Source organism: Tachysurus fulvidraco, chromosome 8 (genome assembly GCF_022655615.1).
Source record: "Tachysurus fulvidraco isolate hzauxx_2018 chromosome 8, HZAU_PFXX_2.0, whole genome shotgun sequence".
Taxonomy (NCBI): domain Eukaryota; kingdom Metazoa; phylum Chordata; class Actinopteri; order Siluriformes; family Bagridae; genus Tachysurus; species Tachysurus fulvidraco.
Window position 1 is genome coordinate 15,234,349 of NC_062525.1, and position 17,731 is coordinate 15,252,079.

General features: G+C 37.1%; 3 protein-coding genes across 3 annotated transcripts; 2 read left to right on the forward strand and 1 right to left on the reverse strand.

Moving 5' to 3' along the window:
• Positions 1-1,845: 1,845 nt before the first annotated feature.
• On the forward strand, positions 1,846-6,373 carry noxo1b (NADPH oxidase organizer 1b). Its single transcript, XM_027137730.2, has 8 exons — positions 1,846-2,016; positions 2,112-2,192; positions 2,590-2,662; positions 2,760-2,943; positions 3,367-3,566; positions 3,661-3,777; positions 3,872-3,989; positions 4,504-6,373. Exons 1-8 carry the CDS (start codon positions 1,951-1,953, stop codon positions 5,078-5,080), a joined length of 1,416 nt encoding a protein of 471 aa, XP_026993531.1. The 5' UTR covers positions 1,846-1,950; the 3' UTR covers positions 5,081-6,373.
• A 1,967-nt stretch (positions 6,374-8,340) lies between these two features.
• Positions 8,341-9,260, forward strand: rnf151 (ring finger protein 151; the record flags this gene model as incomplete). Its single annotated transcript, XM_027137758.2, has 3 exons — positions 8,341-8,492; positions 8,578-8,674; positions 8,760-9,260. Coding segments are annotated over 3 exons (750 nt in total), but the record flags the coding sequence as incomplete, so codon positions are not given.
• A 545-nt stretch (positions 9,261-9,805) lies between these two features.
• Positions 9,806-17,260, reverse strand: tex2l (testis expressed 2, like). The gene is given in 16 exon segments (XM_047817475.1): positions 9,806-10,022; positions 10,125-10,185; positions 10,187-10,243; positions 10,407-10,425; positions 10,428-10,583; positions 10,586-10,641; positions 10,808-10,962; positions 11,307-11,451; positions 11,993-12,052; positions 13,548-13,735; positions 13,836-13,839; positions 13,899-14,056; positions 14,059-14,150; positions 14,261-14,522; positions 14,639-14,839; positions 15,284-17,260. Coding segments are annotated over 16 exon segments (3,006 nt in total). The 5' UTR covers positions 16,520-17,260; the 3' UTR covers positions 9,806-9,866.
• Between the last annotated feature and the right edge of the window lie 471 nt (positions 17,261-17,731).

Here is a 17,731-nt window from a genome sequence, read left to right on the forward strand (position 1 = left end):
GCAAAAGCCTTTCGTCTGAGCGTGTTTCAGTAGACAGAATGAGCTGAAGACAGAAACTGTTGTTATGTCTGATGGCCTAGAGAATAAGGAGTTATATTTGGGGTGTTGATTATGTTTCGAGCTTCCTTCAGACAGACATCTCTTATAAGTGTCTTTGATCAGTAGTACAGCTTTCCTTGTGATTAAAATGTGCTGTTTTCACTGTGCTCTGAAAAAGGAAATAAATAAAATAAAATGTGAAAAATAAATAAATAAACAAAATGTCATTTTGTCTTATAAATACTGACGTCTGCATTCAGTTTACTTAGGCATGTACGTCCTTCTACTAGTTTGCCCTAGCTGCAGTCAGTAGTGGAGACCGGGGCTGGTTGTCTCACGGGTTGGTTGTCACATTGCCTATTCCAGACACACTAGATAGCGCTGTGGTAAAATTTTGATATCAATCTGTCAGCCTTTGATAGCTTACTCATTTGCACTTGTAATTTTGCTGAGTAGACACAAAACATTGAGGTGAGGAGACAATTTTTTATTTTCATGGGTCAGAGTAAATTTTCATGTTTGTGTTGTTTTTGTGTTGAGAGCTTGTAGGATATTAGTCATTTAAAAACAAAACACTCATTAAAAAGCCAAAAGTAGTAGCTTTGTTTTGAGTCATATTTTAGCTATCAAGTAAAAGCCATGTGGCAGCTAGCTTAGCATGTTTTTCAAGAAGTCAGTTGGGGATGGTTGTCTCATAGCTCGCGGGGTTGGTTGTCACATGTGACAACCAACCCCTCAAGTATTAGAATTTGGTTTTTTTTCAACTGAGAATGTGCAGACAGTGATATATTGTGTCTTTGTTGGTAAGTCCAGGGAAGTATGGCTCAGATGTGTTCGCTGCCAAATGTGGTGTTCGCTGACACCATTCACTTCTATAGTAGGAAAAAAGAATACTATAGAAGTGAATGGGGTCCACGAATGGTTTGGTTACAAACATTTCTTAAAATATCTTCCTTTGTGTTCATTAGAACAAAGAAATGTATACGGGTTTGTAACAACATGAGAGTGAGTGAATGATGACAGAATTTTCATTTTTGGGTGAACTATCCCTTTAAGACTGTTGTTCTGTTTGTTTTTGTTTGCTGTTGTTTGCAGGGGCATACATTTGTCACAACTGTGATTCTTGTGACTCTGAATGAAGCACAGCCAGTGCTGCGTAGGGTTTCCTACTTTATTTCAAATTGTTAAGAGTATTGGACATGTGGACCTTTTAAGACTTTTGGTCTGATTGGTTTTGTTTGCTGTTAGGCAACTTACATAATGAATTGATAATAAAGAGGTTTTAGCACTAAAATTATTTCATTTTACCTCTCAACACAGTAGACAATTCAAGTAACTGATTACCCACTTTTTTTTCCCATTGTTTAAACATAAGAGGCATTGATGACAACTATCATAGGGGTGGTATTCATATTAAAACTTATTTGCAGTTTCTAGCTTAAAAAACTAAAAGGTTACACATTATCTTTTTAGATCCCAATTTATCACTGAAATCCTATGAATGAAAAAAATGAATGAAAAAAAAAAAAAAAGAACAATACATTCTGAAAGTAAAAAGTATACACATTTAAAGCCAAGTCCCCAAGTTTTAATTTCCTGTAGGAATTACTGCTGAAAGATTTTTTGAAGATGAGCAAGTCATGCATGAGTAAAAATTGTGACAACCAACCCCGGTCTCCCCTAATTGTGTATGTGTGGAAATTGTGATTGATGTAAATATGTAGCTCTATTTAATGAATTGGCCTATGGGCGTGGAGTGAATGACACGTTGGCACCGCCCACTGTGATGTGATTGGCTGGTGCAGGTGCGAGTAGAAATAGAAAGGAATACCGGAGTATGTGAGAGTGCTTTAGAGCTGTCACTAGAGTGAACACTCAGTAACGGGCTCGGATTTATGCTTTAACACCACAATGAGTGACCAACGCTATCCTCTGAACATCCGAATAATCGGCATCATGTATAAAGACAAGAGCAAAGTAAGAATTTTCTGTGATTACTAGGACCTAACATACTGATTAGAAAGCATTGCACTGACATTATAAATTAATTTATTATCTGTTTTGTATTTTAGTTGTACGTGGCATCTGTGATGTGGTCGGATGAGACTGACGTGATTGTATACAGGTCCCTCCGAGACTTCAAGCAACTTCATGTAAGAATCAGAAGATGCAGAAATTAATCAGATACTGAAACTTCAGTACTTTGTAAAACGATTGCTTAATGTTCTACAACGAGGATCAAGAGATCCAACATGTTTATATTTATTTTGTTACTGAATATCTGTTCACCATGCTGCTTTTGCAGTGCTCATTAAGTATGCAAATATTATATGAAATATTATTTATATGTATAATACTGAAGTAAAATAAATAGTTTTTTTCTTCAATCTAATACAGATTACTTCAATCTAATGCAGATTACTATGCCTCTATACCCCACTCTCTAACATGTTAAACATTCAGCCAGCTCAGTCATTCAAGCTTGCTTGTTTTTTGTTTGTTTTGTTTGTTTGCTTTTTTGTTTTTATTTATTTCCATTCATTTCAACAGAGGCAATTAAAGAAGAAAATTCAAATGGAAAACTCATTTCGCCAGCAAAACAGAGTGCTGCCCAGATTCGGAGGTACCTGCAGCTTCTCAAAGCACTTAAATTTTTTCATTTTGTGATGGAAAAAATTCAAATTTATTTTTAAAGAAGGTGCCAAACACTTTCCTGCCAGGTTTCCTGATGAAGCTGAACCTCCAGAGGAAGACTCCAGCTCAGTGTGTGCAGCGTGTAAAGGCTCTGGAGTGCTACTGCACAAAGCTGCTGTGCTGTGAGCCACATATCTCTCGATCCTCTGATCTCATTCATTTCTTTATTCCCAACGCAGAAGAGCTGCTTCCAGAGTTTGTGCAAAACAGGTATCTTAATTTCTACTCTAGCTTTATAGTAACTGTCTTGCGGTATGAGTTAGGAATATATTAGGAAGATAGGAATATACTCTCAGGAAAAAAGTAATAAATTGTGCCTTTCTTTGTCACTTGTAACTGGAGGGTACCTGTAAACATGATATAAAGTACATAATTGCACATTAATGAGGACTATTCTTGTATACCAATTAAATCTAATTGATTCTGTGGCCAGACCTCAAGTTTTCTTGTTTATTGATCTTTTTTCTTCTTTTTATCTATTGATAAAATGTTGTTAAAATGTTGTCTTGTAATGATATCAAATGTCTTCTTTTTGAAAGAATAATAGAGCAGTTAACAAATGTTTTGACCTAAGGAGCACTCTGGGTAAAAAAAAAACATTTGTATACTGTTTGGGATTTTTTTCTTTTTCAGCATTATGGTTTTTCAACCAGAAGATAACCCTAACAGAGTTGACCAGAGCAGTAAGCGTTTCAGTGTTGGGAACGTGTCCCAGCCATATATCACCAAACTGTATCGGTGTGTAGCTCCTTATGAGACCAAAGACACTAAAAACAGACCATTTAGTGTAAAAGTGGATGAAACGCTGGAAGTTCTCATTAAAGATAAAGCAGGTATGTCTCACCCTATTTCTATGCAATGACACTGAGGGATTATGTTGTCGATCGAGCAGTTATCCATGGTTTTATTTACATTTGAAATCGTCAGGATGGTGGCTGGTAGAGAATGAAGAGAAGCGTTTAGCCTGGTTTCCCGCTCCCTATTTGGAGTTGTGTGAGGATGAAGACGAGGGAGATGATGAGTTTGACAGTGAAGGTGGTCAAAGTAGGTTACAGGTTGATGAGATAATGATAAAAGTAAACATGTATAAATTGATTTGAAGTCTTTTAATCTTAAAGTTTTTCATTTTTGTCCCCAGTGACTATTTACTGTGCTATTAGGAACTACACCTCTACCAAGATGGATGAGCTATCAGTGTACATTGGAGCACTGGTGAAGGTTATTCAGAAGTCTGACGATGGCTGGTGGCTTGTTAGGTAACTCAGTCTGTCTGTTTTTGCTGATGTTGTACAAGTGGAATAAGGATGTGGTATAACAAAGTGCCAAAACACACAAAAATATAACTACTATTAGTTACTACTACAGTATAACCACTACTGATAACCATATAGTATAAATATTTAAGGGTTAAGGTAAGGTTTGTATTTAACCTTGACATAGATAAAAGGATGTCTTAATAAAATCAATGCATCAGCTATAGTTTATTGTATACAAATGCTACACTATGGGAGTGGCTCCATCTTGGAACACTTTGGTAGGGAAACTCAAGCACTCTAGTTTAAAAGGATCTACAAACGCTCATAAGTGTACACAGAGAACCCTTTTTCTAACAATGTATGCTACTGCAGAACAGATATTATTAATTATATTATACAATATATTATTACATATACAGTAAATCCCTTTTTAAATGGAATTTAGGTTTTATTTATATGTTCTTTATTATGATGTGGGTGATTCTGGCTGTGTGATATTACTTTGCTTTTACAGATATAATGGAAAGGAAGGTTATGTGCCCTCTATATACCTGCAGCCATACACAAACCCTTTGTTTAGCATGCGGAAAATGTTGCACAGCTCCAACCTAAACCTGTCCACTTTATCAACCATGCTGTCTTACCCCACCAACAAGTCTAACTTCCGCAAGTCCCAATCTATGGAGATGATATCCGAACTACCTGGCCACAGTGCTCCAGGCCAACGTGATGAATCCAACAGCCGCAGTAGCAGCTTAAGCGATGACACTGAATTCTGCTCCAGCTCCTCTGTGTCTCTGGGCCTGAGTCTGAATGGCTATGAAGAGGAAGAGAACCCAAGACAGTCAGAAATAGATACAGAATCAGACAGTCCTGACAGTGCTCTGGGTATGGAGATCCAAAGCCCTACCAATTCTGAAACGAGCAGTCCTTCCAAACTCTACCCACAGGTGCCACCTCGACCACAAACCCAAGAAATTCTCACCCGCTGTACCACTTACACCAGAAAGTCAGCCCTGGAAACCCAAGCTCGTCTATTTGATAGAACGGAGACTAAGGCCCTGAGAAAGAATAGCATATGTTTTTTTTAACAAATGTTTGGTGATTCTGGACTGATCCCATGCTAACCTATGACACTATTATTTCTGTCTGGTACAGTAAATATGTTTGAATACCATCATGTCTATTATTTTTCCTCTAGCTGATTATATGCTATTCATCGAATGTCCTGTTTAACCATTCATTTCTAAAGGGAAATGAATGGTTGCTTAAATACTAACATAGTATGAAAACACCATTTAATTACTTCCACTGGTAAGACAGGTTCTATTCTTAAGATAGGTTTAATAATAATATGTTTTCCTTTCCTTTTTTCGGTCACATGTCATGTCGTACAATAGGGCTGTCAAGGTGTCAGACAGAAAGCAGGCTGGTAATTAATTTTTAAAAATTCTGTATTCTTCCTGAAGCTGTACTGTGTCTTCCAAGGGTTTGTAATCCATATCAAATCATGTTACATTGGCTCCTGTCTAAATGAAAAAGCCTTATGCCTGTGTTCTACTGTATACTGTAATTGTTTACATTCTAACATTTTGCACCACTCAGAATAGAATGTGTGCTGTGGTTCCTTTTTTGAGTATAGTTCATCTCAAAGTATTTTCTCATGTATTTTCCTTGCCACATTCATCTATGGCTTGTTCATTTGGTATTAGGTAATTCATAAAGAGTTTTAAAGCTTCTTAGGTTCCTCTGTAACAAAAGTTAACATACAAAGGAATCTGTAACTTGGTATATCTCTCTGAATACATGACTGCACCATCAGCTTAAACAATCAGCTGTATACTTTATAAGAAATGGTATAAACAAGGTACGATTTCCTGAAGTACTATTTGTCTTTTTGTAAATTCTATTACCTGCTGTATGCAAGGAAATGGATCTGATTTTCATTGTCGTGTTCCTTGTATGTCAGCCTCTGTTTGACCTCTATTTAAGGTTTGTGTGTCATGTCATTTCACTTGTCAAAACATTGATGAATCTAGTGTAGCAAACAAATATGTAGGTTTGTCTAAGTAAATAAATTATTCACAGTCCACCTATGAAGATATTTGAATATTGTAAGTGAATAAATGTATGTATTCAGTCTACATTTCAGACATTAAAGTATTGTATGCAAACTTATTTACATTTTATACAATATTTAGGTTAGCAGCAGTTAAATGGGTGAAGCAAGACCAAAATACTACATTAGTTCAACAGTATGGGATTATGTTGGAATTTAATTAAGTATTTCCTAACTTTTAAGAAGCTTGGCTAATTATATAAGTACAGCTATGACATTCATTGTGTTTTCATCGTGTTTTGTCTTTCAGCAGTAATAATAAAATGAGAGAGTCATCATCTTTTGTGTTGGTTGATCATAGGAGACAAAAAAATACATTCTATTCCCCCTACAAATATTGAGCTCCAGTAATAGACAGTGTATAGTACATATATAGTACTGCTTTCTTTGTTACTGTGTGTATGTTTTGATCTTATTTTAAAATCCATTTTTAATTTATTGTTTTATGTTAAGTGCATGTAATATTGGTTGTCCACTGATCAAACGGTCCAAAAAAACATTAAATGTGAATTATTTCATGTACAGGAGGTAGAATATTAACAGTTTGCTTCAGTAACAAACCTTAACACTGCCAAAAAGGCCTTGTCACATGCTTAACTACCCTTCTGCTTCTGCACGCAATCCAACTTGTGCAACTGATCCAGAATGCAAGTGCATGACTTGTCTTCAACCTTCCCAATTTCTCACATACCACCCTATTGCTACTCTCCCTCTACTGGCTTTGAGTTTCAGATCAGATTTAAAACACTGATGATTTCCTACAAAGATAAAATTGAGAACATTCTCTCTAATCCTTTAACATTGTTTGGCCAGACATACCCTCTCTCAAGTTACAAGGAAGGCTCTTCTCTGTTCTGGCTCCTGGATGGTGGAATAGGCTTGCCCTAGATGTCTGAACAAGTGAGTCATTAACTGTCTTAAATCAATGACAAACAACTGACATATTTATAAAGCAAGTAATTTGCTCTGGATTAAGGGCATCTATGTTATATAAAGCAAGTCAAAAAATAAAAGCCATTTCTTTGTGCATTTACTTTGTGTGTAGTGTTATGGTTTCTTCCTCTATTCTTAAACAGGAAACCATTAAATAACCTTGAGAACCGTAAAAGTAATAACTTTAAATGAACAACTGCCAGTTTGCCATCTATAGATAAAGAATGTTGGGTCTGTTTTTACTTTTATAATTAATGGAAATGAATGGAATGAAACTGCAATAAATCATTAAAACTATGTCCTAAAATCAACAAAATTAATGCATGTGTTGTCTAATGTGTATGGTTCAATGTACATGATGGGATCCAAAATAGATAGGAACAATGTTACATCGCCATCTGCTGTCCAAACATCTGGAAAAATCTACAGGCTAAACAATCCTGCCTGCCTCAAACAACACCTTTGTTTTAAGAAAGAAAAAGGTGTTGTTTGATGCAGAAACTATGTTAATGCTATAGAATAACCTTGGCAATATTTTATTAAATAGCAAGAATATGAAAGAGGTTACTATCATACAGCATATCCACATGAGTCAACCTGCAGAAAACACCACTGTGTTCCACTGGCCATTCAGACACAACAGTGTCAAGAGAATAGAGTTTGTAGTCATTTGGAGCACACAAGCCATTGAAAGCTCAGTAGTTTCCACAGCTCTGCTTTTGTCCACTAAGTAAAACCTGGATGGTTCTAAAATTGGCCTCTGTTGCTTCTAGACAAGTGTGGTTAGCACCTGATATTTATAACACCCTATGCTAGAAAGTAAAAGAAAAATAAAATAGAATTAGGTAATAGATTTCTGAATCATCAGGTGTCAGATGTCATGGTTAAGCTGTGTTTTGATGGATGGTACTGTAGCATCTGCTTGGACTTGATGAAATACAGAACTGTTTAGGATGTATCAGTTCACTAACAGCTGTGAATCTTTAACACAGTGAAATATGGTGAGTCCGGATGTGCTTGTTTACTGTGTTTTGCATTTAAAAATTATTCAAGATTTTGTTAGAAGTACAATTAGGGTTACTAATATATATTTATCTCCAGAATTTTTATATTTCTGTAAAAAACGCTTTGTGACAATGTCAAATGTTAAAATTACATTTATTTGATTATAAATTTTCAATGAGATTTAGAATTGATTATATGGATTTAGTTTTTCTAGAATGAATAGCACTGAGATTAAACCCTTTCCATGATTTTAAGTCCCACTCCAACTAATGGTGTTTGGCTGGTTATGTTTCATATCAGAGTGGTGGCTATGAAGTGGAGCTTTTTGTAGACCCCCCAGACCATGACCTTATCTGTATCATATGCAAAGGGGTTCTACGCTGCCCTGTGCGTGTGGCATGTAACCATATCTTTTGCAAGAAGTGCATTTTGCTGTGGATGCGGAGGTATGAATAATATAAATGTAATTTGCAGTTGAGATGTAATGTTTCCATGTGGATATGCTAAAATGTTTGTACTAAATCAATCCAGACAGGAAACATGCCCATGCTGCAGGAAGCCTGTCAGCCAGCGCCTTATATTTATTATGTTCAAGCTCAGTAAATCCATTGGCCGTTTACCAATCAAGGTAAGAAAAACCTTGCTCTGAATGCTGGGGAAAGTATAATGATAATCTCAGCCAAAGAATTTTGATCACATGTTATTATTCTCAGTGCCGAAACGAGCAGCAGGGTTGCACAGCCACCTTCCCTCTCTCAGAGCAGTACCTCCACAGCTCCACATGTCCATTCGAGTGGCTGCTGTGCCCACAACAGGGCTGTGGAACTAGGACACTGAGAAAAGAAGCCCAGGCACATGCTCAGGTCTGCAGCTACTGGAAGCAGCTGTGCCCGATGGGTTGTGGCACGCTCCTGAACCGTTCTACAGAGGCCGAGCACAACTGCTATAGAGAGCTGCAGGAGCGCTATGAGACCCAGCGACAGACACAGCGAACCATTGCCTCTGCACTGCGCAGGAAAATGCAACGCATGCAAAGCCGTATGGCCAACATGACTCAACAGATCAACCTGATCTGCGAAAGCCTGGAGCTCAGAGAGAACCTGGAAGAAGGACAGGAGGAGGAAAGTCCTGCTGAGGGAACCAGCACAGGAAGAAGCTTCAGAGACAGCCAAAGGCCCATCACATTCAATAGCTCCTGCAGCAGCAGCTCTTAAGAAAGCCCTTAAGCCCTTATGTGTTTTATAAGATGTGATAATGTGTAATTTCTGATGGATTCTAAAACCCAATTGCTTGTCACATGGTCTGTGTGGTTTTATCACTAAATGAGTAAACTCTAACATCTGGGTTGCATTTACCAAGCAATACTGCTACACTAATATGTATTGAAGAATGTGAAGTCAACAGAAACTAGGTATATTGTGTTGAGCATGACCAAATGGGAGGAAAACTGAGAAACTAGAAAAACTAGAGTTTTTCAAATCTATTCCATCTTTGATGTCTTCTACTGTAAATAGCATACCAAATCAAAAAGTCCATAATGTACATAAGTAATAATGTCATTGCATATAATCGATTTATTTCATAGTGCAGTCTTCAGTACTGGAGAGATCACATTTATTAAAACCAAAAACATATGAGTTCATATGGGAAGCACATTAAACAGTGAACCCATGTTCTGCTTGCAGTGAGTTACAACAGAATATAAACATATTTAATTCTGCACTATTGCTTTTATACTGTATTTTATTTTTATTACTGAATACACCTACCAAATGCACGGTGGTTAAAAAAATTGGTTCAAAAATGGCCACAAAGAGGCACTATTCTGCAGGAAAAGAATGGTTCAGGATCCAGGTCTCACTGGAGCCCAGAGCAGAAAAGTGTGATGGATGTGTCAGATGCTCTGGTTGGCTCTCGAAAGCTGAGTGCATTATTGGAGAAAAAATATCATACATGTTTGGAAACACAAACACTTTCTGTAACACAGTTACAGAAAAACTTTACAATGAAGTGTGTGCAAGATATTAAAAACTGTAAATACATGATATACAAAAAACAGAATATAGTAAATGTTTAACCTGAAACTCATCTTCAAGTTTTTTCTCAATCCATTCAGTGACATGACAGAAAGTCACTTCCCATCCCCACGTTGGGATAAACTTGTATGTCACGCTTTGGAGGCACACAGAAACTGTACCTTTAGAGGCAAAAAAAAGCTCTTCCATTAAACATTTTACCAATCATGCGCTGTCAGGACAAATAAAATTAGAGGATTGTAAGATTATTTTATGATCAGATATTTAAGATTACCAAAGAATGTAATGTAATGTAAAAGAAGTGTTTGTGAGCATGGACTGTACCATATTCTCTCCGTAGGGGAGGTGGAAAATTGACAAGTTCTCCAATAAGGTCTTTAACCTCAACAATGAGCAGCAGAGGCATGTTTGACATTTCCTCAATCTTCTTTTTGATGTACTCATTTTCTGTAGCCTTCTGGAAGTATATGGATTTAGCAATTTTGTCGACAACTCTCAAAATCCACTCCTGCCTTTAGATAAACTGCTGGAAAGAGGAGAAGTTAGAGATGTTCGACAGCTGGACGGTATTAAGCATTAGACAAAAAAGATTAAAAACAGCTTTGACACGGATCTAGACTAAATCTAGATTTGAAAGCAGTTTAAAGATATAATCTATGCATCACAATGTAAAAAGCTAACTGCCTTCCGTGCATTAAAGAATATTTTTTGGATGTATCAGTCACTTCTCAGCACCAGAACTAGTGTCCCTCTCTACCCGAGTTTTCTGAGGCTTGGTGGATGGAACTTAATCTTCATCAGATGATCCTGCACTTGAGGATACCTCATCAATGTCAGCCAGTACATGAGATTGGTCCAGAAAGCCAGACAATAATATTTTCTATTATTATTATTAGGTGATTATAGGTAAAAAACATCTTAAAAACTCTCTGCTATCTGCTAGACAAACTGCAATTACATTGAATTCAACAAGCCTTCATTTCCCATGTGGAAAGAACAGCACTGAGAAAGTATTTTTAGTTTTGACTAGGTAATTTCTGGGTCAGAAAAAACTATTTAAAAAAAATGTAAACTATACCCTGAAATCAAGAACCCAGAGATCCATTGTATCGTCATATTGCAAATCATAGTTGCTTCAAGAAATTTTTGAAACAATATGAATAACATGAATGGATAATATAACAAACTGCATCATTAAAGGTGTTCAGCACAAACTAACCTTACATGGTAGGTCTGCATCACTTTCAGGAGCACTTTAGGTGCTTCTTCTTTGTCCAGTTTTGACAGCTTAATTTTTGTCTCTAATCTCATCTGCAGGACTCCTGTATACTCAGTATTCAACTGGAGCCACAGACCTAATATAGAGAAACTTAATACAGTGATAACCTGCAATGGATTTTATACACATACACAGATTTGTTTATAGCTTTTTCTCATATGCTTTAAGCCCATTCCTCACACATGTCACTACATGATACTTACTATATTTACTGAAATTAAAATAAATAACTAAACGATAATATGAGATTTTAAAGACTTGAATTATTTGTTTGTATATATGAAACAACAGCATAAAAATATATTTTTTATAGTTATATTTTTTATATTAAATATATACTATATTTTTCCCCAAAACAATCTATACGTCATGGATAAATAAAAAAATAAAATTGGTAAAATGGGTCATAATCAGGGTCTTGGTTGAGAGCATTAAAGGATTCGGATCACACAGACTATGACAAACTATTACAGCAGATTATGAGGCCCAAATCGCATGATAATGAGTGTGAGAGATCTGTAAGTGGGATGAAATGTGATTAGAACAGCAGGACTGTGATGCGAAGAATTACATAACAACTGCAGATAATCAGGCAGGGAGCAGCAAAAGTCAGACACACAGATAGTCTCACAGGCCATTCTTTTTCACAGAGAATATTCTAGTCTCTTTCTCAGAGAACAGATCTGGACATCTTCAAACAGAGATTGACTTTAACACTGATATGCATAAACACAAATCACACAAAGTTTAGAAACACCTGAGCACCAAAATCAATGTATTAAAAAATATTACAGGGAAATGGCAGAGCTAGGAGTCACAGACCTTGTTGACATTGCTGGAGTTTTTTCCAGTATTTATAGGGATTATATTTGATTGAAGACACACAAACTACAGGTTTATAGTAAATCTAAATACAGAAATGGATATCTGGAGCACTACACAGATACAAATAGTGCCACAACACTACACATTACACACTTTTTTTGACCTATCAGGGGTGACTTCAATTGACTTGAGTCACTTCAAAGCAAGAAGCTTTTATTGTTACTTCAACCATATACTTTATAGCTGATGCAGTACATAGTGAAATAAAACATTTTTTCTCCAGGTCTATGCTACTACATAAAAACAAAGTGCTACATGAAACAACACAGGGCAAATGACTTAAATTAAGTTGTCCTAGTCACATAAAGTGCCTAGTGCAAACAGTGTGAGACAAAAAACAGACAATACAAAACACTGGAGGAAAGATATACAAAATAGTTCTGACCAGCATACATTCTGTAATTGAGCATTTGAGCAAAATAAGAGGACTGTAAACAATAAGAGGGGTTCTGGGTAGCATACAGTATCTCACAGAAGTGAGTACACCCCTCACATTTTTGTAAATATTTTATTAGACCTATTTATGTGACAACACTGAAGAAATGACACTGTGCTACAATGTAAAGTAGTGATTGTACAGCTTGTATAACAGTTTCAATTTGCCATCCCCTCAAAATAACTCACCACAAAGCCATTAATGTCTATACTGCTGGCAACAAAAGTGAGTACACCCCTAAGTGAAAATGTCCAAATTGTGCCCAATTAGCCTTTTTATCTCCCCAGTGTCATGTGACTTGTTAGTGTTACAAGGTCTCAGGTGTAAATGGGGAGCAGGTGTGTTAAATTTGGTGTTATTTCGCTCACTAGCTCATACTGGTCACGGGTAAGTTCAACATGGCACCTCATGGCAAAGAACCCATCACATGCAACAGCTCCAGTGGCAAGAAATATGCCCCTTATGCATTTTATAAGATGTGATAATGTGTCATTTCTGATGGATTCTTAAACCCATTTGCTTGTCATGTGGTCTGTGTGGTTTTAAAAACTTAATAGCAGCGGTTTGTGGCAGCACTGAATTGTGGTGTGCAGAACAGTACAACTCTATTTCACCAGCATAATAATGTTCCATTCAGCCTGCAGAGACATATGCACAGACACTTAAAAAATAACATCTATTCTGTTCTTGTAAGAATATCTGTTGAGGCTTGCTTACACACCTCAGGCATCGACCATCAACCATAGAATGCTCAGTTACAGTCAGTTCAAACATGAAACAAGGCAACTGTGGAGGAGGAAATGATTAACACAACTGACTTTTTTGAAAGACAACGATTCATTCCTTGCTCTCATTCATAATATACTGATTTATTTTGATGTGAATCTTTTTTTGGTGATATTTGTGGCTTACTCTTATTTTGCTCAGCTTGCACTGAATATTGTGGGCAACTTGATCAGACCAGTGCTTCTCACAGAGAAAATCCTAGAAGATACAACCAATCAGGGCATTAATCCAGACAGGCTGCATTCCTTCGCCGTGATGAAATGCATTCTAAATAAAACAAAAATAACAAGAAATTAAAACAAAAAGAAAGAAAGAAAATTTTAATGACAGTTCATGAAAGGTCAGGCACATTCTTTTACACTTTTACTGCTCTAACAAAAAATATAAGCATGATAAAATGAATGCTGTATATTAGCAATTCACAATTCACTGATTTCTTTGGTTGTATTGGCATAATAGTTTCTTAACTGTGTTCAAATGCAGCATGCCGGCTTTAATTGGATCTTTTTCGGTTTGCCTGCTGTTATGGCAGAAGCAAAATGAAGATGTTCCTTGAACTGAAGAGATTAGATCAGTCATGTAGGTGGTGTGTAGTCATAGCTAGACATAGATGAGATATTTTCAGTGCTTCCAGAAACCTGCACTTATTTAGAAGATTTTACCTCTTGTGATACCGGGATATCTATTTGTGGGGAAAATTACTAGTATAATTAACAGGATTGTATCAGTCATTTGAAAAAATATAGCATTCATTTATTTTGTTTTATAACTTGAAGCATAAGAGACACTTACCAGATTGATTCTGGCCATCATTTCTGTACAAGGATGCTGCACGAAGGTGATGGAACCACTGCTCTTTCTCCCTGCCTGTTCTGGCAAAGAGGTAGAGTGTGCTGCTGCGATTGGCTTTAGATAGTGAAAGGAATGATTTCTCATTAAAATGTGCATCCTGTTGATCCTCTGTAATTTCCTCTGAACTTGCTGCAGTGATGCATATGGGATACTTTCTGTTCCACAGTCTCTTCTGTGCCAGGGTAGGGGGCAACAGGAATACCTATTGCAAAAAGAACCTTCTTCATGTTTTTGTGTGTAAAACAATGTGCAAATAAAACAAGAGACACAATAAGAAAAAATGCTGTAGTAGTATTGAGTTCAATGCGTAGCACAGACCTTGCTGCCGTCCAGGCGAAACCTACGAGAGTGGGTGAAGCTTTGATCATAACATAGCTCATTAAAGGTGGCCCACTGGGGATTGTTGCTGCAGGGATAGTCTAACTGAATACATGGCCCCTCCAGTGTCGCATACACAGAGTGCATAAGAGAAGGGTGGTATGTTTCTGGATCATAGGAATACATCTCATTAATCCAGCCCTGAAATGCAAAACAATTTTTTGTCCATCTTTTATGTAAAAATAAATAAATAAATAAATAAATAATTTTTAAAAATTGGTGTTATGGTGTTACTATTGTTGAATTCCCTACATTGTTTCAGATATCTCAATATGTTTATAAATTATCGTTTAATAGAAATAGGTTAAGCAGATTTGGTGACAGCCAGACTTCGAAACAATTCTATCAGTAAAGGCAGACATGTTAAAAAGATGCCAATTTAATTTAATATACAGGGTTTCTAATCTTTTGTCTCCTTTGACAAAGTGAAACATTGGGCTTTCCTTTTCAGAGGTCTGATTCCAAGAATGTGATAAACACATCAATAACCATTCAAAGAACAATTGAGAAATTATGTTGTACACACTTTATTTGTACTACAACATTAGTACTAAATTAAAAGGAACATGCATTTTAATAGATTACCTTAAGTGTGTTGATTTTGCTCTCACCATGAATACAGTCATGTGTGGTCTGATTAAACCTTTCTGAGTGAAGAGAATAGTGATGTCTGGTCAATTCTAATTGAATAAGGTGGAGCCCCAGCATGAAGCCAAATGCCAAGCCAAAAATCATTCCAGACCAATAAGGGGACACAGGCAAGATGAAAAAGCAGTATGATAAAACAGCAACGCAGCTGAGACCCATCCCCGGGACTTGGGAACAGGGCTGCTCTGATGCATGCGTGACTGCCAGATCACTTTTATTTGTCAAATTTATACCATCTTCATGTTTGAAGATCACAAAGGGCTCTTCAGCTCCCAATTTGTTGAGTTTACCATGGAAATGGTATTTTCTGCAGTGAATGCATTTCCTATTGAGCCTCACAGGCTGAGTAGACATGGCCAGTCCCCCACATTCTAATTTATAGCTTGTCCTAGGACTCTCAGTCTCTGAAAGTTCACCACTTGAACTTCCAGACTCTTTAGAGTAGAAAGAATCAATGGAACCTGTGCTCTTTTGGTGCTTAAGCTTGCCCGTGCTGTCCTCACGCATGATCTTACTGAACACACTGAGAGGCTCGTGCATGGCCTCAGTAAGCTTACGACAAGTGTCTTCTAGCTCCATTTTAAAAAAGCTTGTTTTAGCATCAGTTGGTGAAAGATCAACAGGAGATGGAGGAGCAGTGTGAGAGGCTCCAATATGGCCTTTAGTTTGTGTCAGCTGGGTCCACAGGTTCAGGCTGAGCTTAGAGTCTGACTTGGATTGGGACACCTCAGGATTGCTGCGAGAAAGCTCAGTGGAGATGGACTTCACCAAGCTGATGAAAGGTCTGGGCTTGAGTGATGAAGTGCATTTTAATTCCAGCTCTGTGGAAAGAGACTTTACCAGGCTAGCCAGAGGCTGATGAGAGGGGGAAAGGAAACCCCGCCTGGAGGATGAGCAGGCCCCAAGAGAGCTTGGTGAAGATGGGGACACAGGAACATGAAACACTGGAGAGTGGAGATCCCAGTCTTTGTCTTTATCTGTCTGCTTTTCATTGGAGGATGGCTTGGGCTGGAGGAAATTCTGGTTATTCCTGTCAAGTGTGACTGAAAGATCACCATCTTTGAGACTGTCCCATTCACCTTTTGTGCCTGTTAGCTGGATGATGATGCCAATCCTACCAGGCTCGTGCTGCTCAGTCGGCAGAGTTGGGTCTTCAATCTTATTTCCTGCCATGCTTCTTATCTCTACGTGGCACACACAAATCACCTTCAATACATCAGAAAAGAAAAACAAACCGTCAGCTGCTTTACCCTAATAATATGGCATTATCATTTCATAGCATTCTATTTATTACCCAGAAGCATATTTTATTTTTAAGATAAAGCACTGTTTAAGATGACACCAGGTTATTACTTTCCATTCTATTTTTTTATATAAAGCATTGAATATATCCCTTTTCTGTTATAAGTTACCTGTCTGCTGCTAAAAACAGTATAATGTAATGATGAGTGGCAATCTTTTGGTACTGTGAACATACCAAACTGTGAACATAACTATCAGGAAGTGACTAGAAGGCAAATATGCAATAAAAATCATTCCGTGGAAGCTAGCTGAAGACTAGTTGTGCAGTTGTGTAAGTTCAGTGACAAATTCAGCATCTGCAGGCAAACTGCCTCAAAACCTTGCATGTACCTACAACACACACCTATATAATATTTCCTAAAGCATTTCTATGCTGCATTAAATAATCCTTTGAAAGCATTAGCAAACATGCATAAATACATGGCTAAATGCGGCATGTACCTTTGATTGTCTCAACATTGTCTTGCTCCATTTCCATCCTTAATTGCTAATTATGATTTATCAAAGAAAACTCAAAATCGTAGATCATTTGTCATAATTACTATAAACATGGAAGCAGTCAAACCCAGACAGAAAGGATTCACATACGAGGAATTTGTTGAAGTACAGGAGCTCCACAGTGTAAACAGAATGGCAATGATAAGACATGAACACATATATAATAAAGACAGTTGTATGTACAGCAAATTGAAATATAAATGTGAAAATTGAAATATAAATAAGTTTGTGTAAATAATGTAAGAATAGAGTTGTTCTGTGTATGTCAAGTGTTCATCAGATGGATTGCCTGTGGGAAGAAACTGTTCCTATGTCTGGTCGTTCTGGTGATCAGGGCTCTGTAGCGTCGACCAGATGGCAACTGTTTGAAGAGTGAGTGTGCTGGATGTGAGGGTGTGTGAATATTTATTTTTAACAGAAAGTTCAAAATTCCATCTAATCAATACATCAAAAGAAAGACGCTTACCCAGATGTGGATGTTCTTTACCTACAGCTCAGTGCCTGGTTCCACTCTAGGTGCCTTCTCTCAGCGCGTCTTGAACTCTGCTTATCTTCCTGTATGCATGCCTTCAGCATTTTAACACA